We start from the raw sequence: 4,987 nt of genomic DNA, 5'->3' as shown, positions 1-4,987 counted from the left end.
ATTTCTTCCTTTGAGTAAGGCAAGTGCAGATGATAGAAGAACGAAAAAAGGATTCAAGCACGACCCCAATGCTTGATGGATAGAAGCAATCTTACCCACCCGGGGACTGGGCGACTTGAATACATCCTTCAGCGGGAAGCCCTATGCAATGAATGCTTTCACGCCCTAAGAAGGAGTCACGCAAAGAGAAGAGGTTGCTTCGCTTCCTAAAAAGAATTCCTATTCCTAAAACTAGACTTGTTCACTACCCTTACTGAGACGGCTAATAACCGTCTTCAAGTGAGATTTGAATTCAGTTTCTCTTTCGGCTGAGCCTTTGGTCGAGTCCCTATTCTATAGGATATATATAGTTTTAAGAGTCCTTGCTATATAGACACTTTGTTGCAAACAATCCCATCCGTCTATTAGTGATAGCTCCATCCTAAACTTCTATTGAATGAAGGCCTTATGAACTGGAATGATGAATTGGATTCGAACCAATATCTCCGAGCGACTTTCCCTTTAGTCTATCATGATGGGAAGACCCCGTTGCCCCGGGTCTCGGCACCCTCCCGCCTTTCGGCAAGATATTAGCCTTTATTCTTAATTACATCTAATCTCAATAAATCTAAAGTTAGAAGAATTAGTAATTCAATGGATGCAAAAAGACTCCGCGAGTGAATTAGGTTTGAGTCTTCCTTAAATGCAAGCACTAAGCACGTAAACTACCTTCTCGAGCTTCTATTTCTTCCGTTAAAGGAGATTCGAGAAAAGATGGAATAGGAAGACGTATTTCAATAACAAATAATAGACGGGTTGAGAAGAGGAAGTTAGCAAAGTTAGACAAGATTGGAATGAGCATAGGAACATGTATTGATGTACCAGATCGGCTAATGCTCCCAGGTTGATGCGATGTATTCCACCAGTTGACTGGAAACTTGATTATTGGTATATCGATCGGTCCAGCACGGATTGAAATAGGAGCCGGTTCTACAGGAAGCTTTTGAAAACACAGCGCACCCAAGTAAATAAGGAGCAAGATGAATACAGAAGTTAAACGAGCATCCCACACCCAAAAGGTCCCCCACATGGGTCTTCCCCGAAACCCCCCAGTAACTAAGGTAAACAACGTAGAAAAAGCACCCATTTCTGTACCGGTTCCGGAAGAGCGAAGAAAAAGAGGATGTTTTGTTAATAGGAACAAGAAAGTGTTTATAGCCGTAACGATATAAACAAGAATACTCATCCGAGCCACAGGAACATGTACATAGAGAATACGAGAATTTCCACCTTGTTGAAAATCTAGTGGTGCTACCCAAAGACTTAAATGAATAGCCATCGCTGTTAAGAACAACCAAGATCCAATGAGAATTTGCGCGTAGTTCCTGGTCTTTGACATCAAAAAAGAAGGTTGTAATAAAGAAAGAGAAAGGGGGCTAGGGACCCTTCTACCGGTATCGGGCGTTTGGCTTCCTGAGCTGGCAGGCCCCTGTCGGGGAACGCCCGTACATGAAGGCTTGCTCTCCTCACACTTGAAATTCTTTCTCTTTCTGCGCCATAATAATAGAGAGATAGAAAACACAACTATGAGAAGGATGCCAATAAAAAAGAAACCAAAATTGTCAGTCAAGAGGGGCTCCAGGGGGGAAGGGACAAATTTACCAAAGTTCTTCACATACCAATCATGTACGGGCACACCGAGACCCATATTCTTAGCATAAACGTTATACCAAGAGTTGTACTCTCTAATGAGTAGGAAGTCCAGTTTTCCCGCTAGTAAAGCGGGTGAAGTTTGGTCCAATACCCCTTGGAGAGCTTTGATATAGGGGCCTTGTATGGTCCCTTGAAAAAAATCCTTCTGTAGAACTAATAAAAATTTATTGAAATTACTGAGCTTCGAGATAATCAAAGGATCCTCAATATCACCGGAGATCCAAACAGAGGGACTGAAGAAAAATGGCGAAGAATAGATCGAGGCTAGATCGATACCCGGAGGAACCGGTATTCCCTGAAGAATAACTTCAGGCATCCCTGATCCAGACGCTCCGGATGCATCTAGCAAATTCGCTTGGTAAGTATTGGAAGCAGCTCCGGCACCTAGTGCAGACGGTCCGGATGCATCTAGCAAATTCGCTTGGTAAGTATTGGAAGCAGCTCCGGCACCTAGTGCAGACGGTCCGGATGCATCTAGCAAATTCGCTTGGTAAGTATTGAAAGCAGCTCCGGCACCTATTGATTTTGCGCCTTCTAACATAACAGAGTAGATCATTCGCCTAACGCTTTTTCATTCACGATTTTATGTTCGTCATTCTTTGTCGATTCTTCCCCTCTTTATTCTCTTTTTTTAGAACAAATGAATAGGGTGATCCGGCCCCAGCTCCTTTTTTAGATTTATGAGGAGCCGATAATCATCCCCTACCTTCGGGACTCGAACCCAATATTCTTCCGCGACCCCTCTACGAATAACAATACAACTTTTCTATTTTCTACAAGACAAGCTTCGCCGCTTTTCAAAAAACTATTTGCTTGCAACGCCTCTTACGGGGGCAGATTTCTCCTAAAAGCAACCTTTCCTTTCATTCATTTAAGCGATTCAATCAGTAGGAAAGTCATATCACTGAACACTTTATAGATATCTGTCTTCCTTATAAGCTGCATGCTATCGGAGAGAGAGCAATGGGAGGTTCAGTCAAAACAAAAGCATTTACCACGCACTCAATGCAATGATCAAGCAAGACGAATCTCTTTATATACGCAATTTCGATAAGAGCCTAGCCAGCCCGTCTCTGCAATACTGTGTATGTGTATGTGTAACAAACCACTTTATGACGAACGAAATTGTTCGTGTTTCTCTCATTTTCTTCTCCCAATCCATTTACTGAGTTACTTACGGAATCTCAAATCTTTCAGAGGTTCGGCTTGCTTCTCCCCCTTGGAAACTGGCTAATCAAAAGAGGGCATTTTTCGAAAATGGATCCTCAAGAAAAGAAATGGAATACCTGTGCGGATATGTTCAGCTTTGGGTTGAAAGGTAAGGAATTTGACTCCGACTAAGATTCTTGTCCATGGTGTAACGGACACAGCCAAAATAACTCTCGGGTACAACATGCTACAGATGCCTGTGGATCGCTGAGAGGCGTAGATACAATGAATGTTCTTGATGCTACTCCTTCTTACCATTTTTGACTGGGGCGACCCTCCATTGATCTTGGCTTGCTTCTTTGTTCTTGGCTACTGCTTGGTTAACTATTGCGAATTATTTAATGGTAGAAAGAAATCCTTCTTCCTTCCCGCATCGCGTCCTAGAGGGGCCGCTCGGACGAAGAAAGTCAGGGATAGAGTTCGAGTGAGACATCAACCATAGATTTCGGAACTTTCGAGATGCTTTCTTGCGAAAGCCAACGGAGTCTGTAACTCAACCTTCTCACCCATGGGAGGATTCCATATTCGATGAAAAATTTCAATCGAGGGCACCCTCATTTCCAGAGAGAAAATCAGGCTGCACAGAAGGGGAAAAGCCCTCCTACTGAGCAAGATCATTAATGAATAAGGAAGCACTTAACTTAGGACAGCCGGTCTCACTTCACGCAGCATAGCGCCTTGCTATTTGCATTCATCCTTGTAACTTACCGAAGTGAGGAAAGCCGCATTGGGGATCGCGAGTCGGGAGGGTGGCGAAGATATTGTGTGTGTCAGCGGAGTCTTTCCGGGGTTGAAAGCACGGGTTGGAAGCATGAGCGATGAGCTTCTCGACTTCGATCTTTTTCTTTTCTTTTAAGTTATGGGTTGATTGTGACCTAGTATAGGACTGATCCAGGGCAATTCAAAGGCTAAGCCCAAGAATTCCAATAGTTCGCTTTTTCGTTTTAGCGCTACTTGGATACTTCAAGCCAAGATCAGGACGATGGGTGGGGGATAGGGGCATGCATGTGTCCAAGAGCGTATTTTCTCGTTGTTGTTTGTAACAGAACATTATTAACGAGAAAAATGGCTGGTTATATTTTCATGCTTCATGTTCTCGCCTTCGAAATCGATGCTTAAGTCGATCCACTTGCATTGGTGGTCTCTCTCTTCTTCCCTCATCGCAGGCGCTTCGCTTCGACCAGGGTGCTTTTAAGCTGGCTTCTTTCTTTGATTATCCGGTACCTTCCCTCGATCTGGTCTTCTGTAACAATCTGATCTTTCACTTTATTATGCTATTCTTTTGGGGAGCCTAGGTGGGGAAATAGCTATAGCCAAGTGGTGCAGAACAAAGAGGAGTGGAGCAGACTCATTGGCTACGGTTCCGGCCTAGAAATAGTCCAATTTTCATTGACCAAGCCTGAATGGGCTGCTCCTGCTCTTGGTTTCCGGGGAAAATGGGGTGACAAAGAGCAGCTTGCTTCATTGGATAGCGTATCTACAGAAGAGAGAATACGGGCCTCTTGTCGAGGACTCATCGGCTAAGAAATACTTACTTGCTCTTGAAAAGATACTCCTTTTTTGAACGGTTTGTTCAGTTTTGGCTACGGATTTTCATGATCAATTTTTTTCCCAAAATTTTCAATTTTTTGGGTACTTCATCTTCGGATTTATTAGTAACTTAATGATATTGTTATCCCACTGTTAGTAAATAATTAATTCTTAGCTTATTAAAAAAGTGGATAAATTTAGTTGAAGTTGCATTAATATCCAAAATGGGTTTGGTTAAGTCTAGCGATTTTGATATCTATCTATACAAATATATTAAAACGCGTGCGGAAGAAAGTCTATGTGCCACGTGTCACTCTCATCAAATTTGTAACGTGAATGTTTTATGTATATGTGTACTCCCCACTTTTTAAAAAGATATGTAAGTGAAATGTATCGAACACGTGATCTTTGCAAAAGAAATTAAGAGCTTAATCATCAATATACTATGACTTTATTGTCTAATGTTTCAAATAAAATATGATAGTCTTGTAATAATTATACTTACATAAAAAGACTTAAATAAGTATATACATCTATAACACACTTATTGCGTAAC

The 4,987-nt window shown here is 42.1% G+C and overlaps 1 protein-coding gene across 1 annotated transcript; it reads right to left on the bottom strand.

Annotated features, from left to right (window-relative positions):
* Positions 1–637: 637 nt before the first annotated feature.
* On the bottom strand, positions 638–4,365 carry LOC104899078 (uncharacterized). Its single transcript, XM_010686211.3, has one exon. The coding sequence runs from the start codon at positions 2,246–2,248 to the stop codon at positions 692–694; it is 1,557 nt and encodes a 518-aa protein (XP_010684513.2). The 5' UTR covers positions 2,249–4,365; the 3' UTR covers positions 638–691.
* Between the last annotated feature and the right edge of the window lie 622 nt (positions 4,366–4,987).

The sequence above is a fragment of the Beta vulgaris genome, chromosome 7 (genome assembly GCF_026745355.1).
Source record: "Beta vulgaris subsp. vulgaris cultivar EL10 chromosome 7, EL10.2, whole genome shotgun sequence".
NCBI lineage: Eukaryota > Viridiplantae > Streptophyta > Magnoliopsida > Caryophyllales > Amaranthaceae > Beta > Beta vulgaris.
The sequence above is the reverse complement of the archived record's forward strand: the minus strand, read 5'-3'. Positions and strand labels throughout refer to the sequence as shown.

Coding starts and splice junctions, on each gene's coding strand:
- LOC104899078 (XM_010686211.3), bottom strand. CDS start 2,248: ATGATCTACTCTGTTATGTTAGAAGGCGCAAAATCAATAGGTGCCGGA.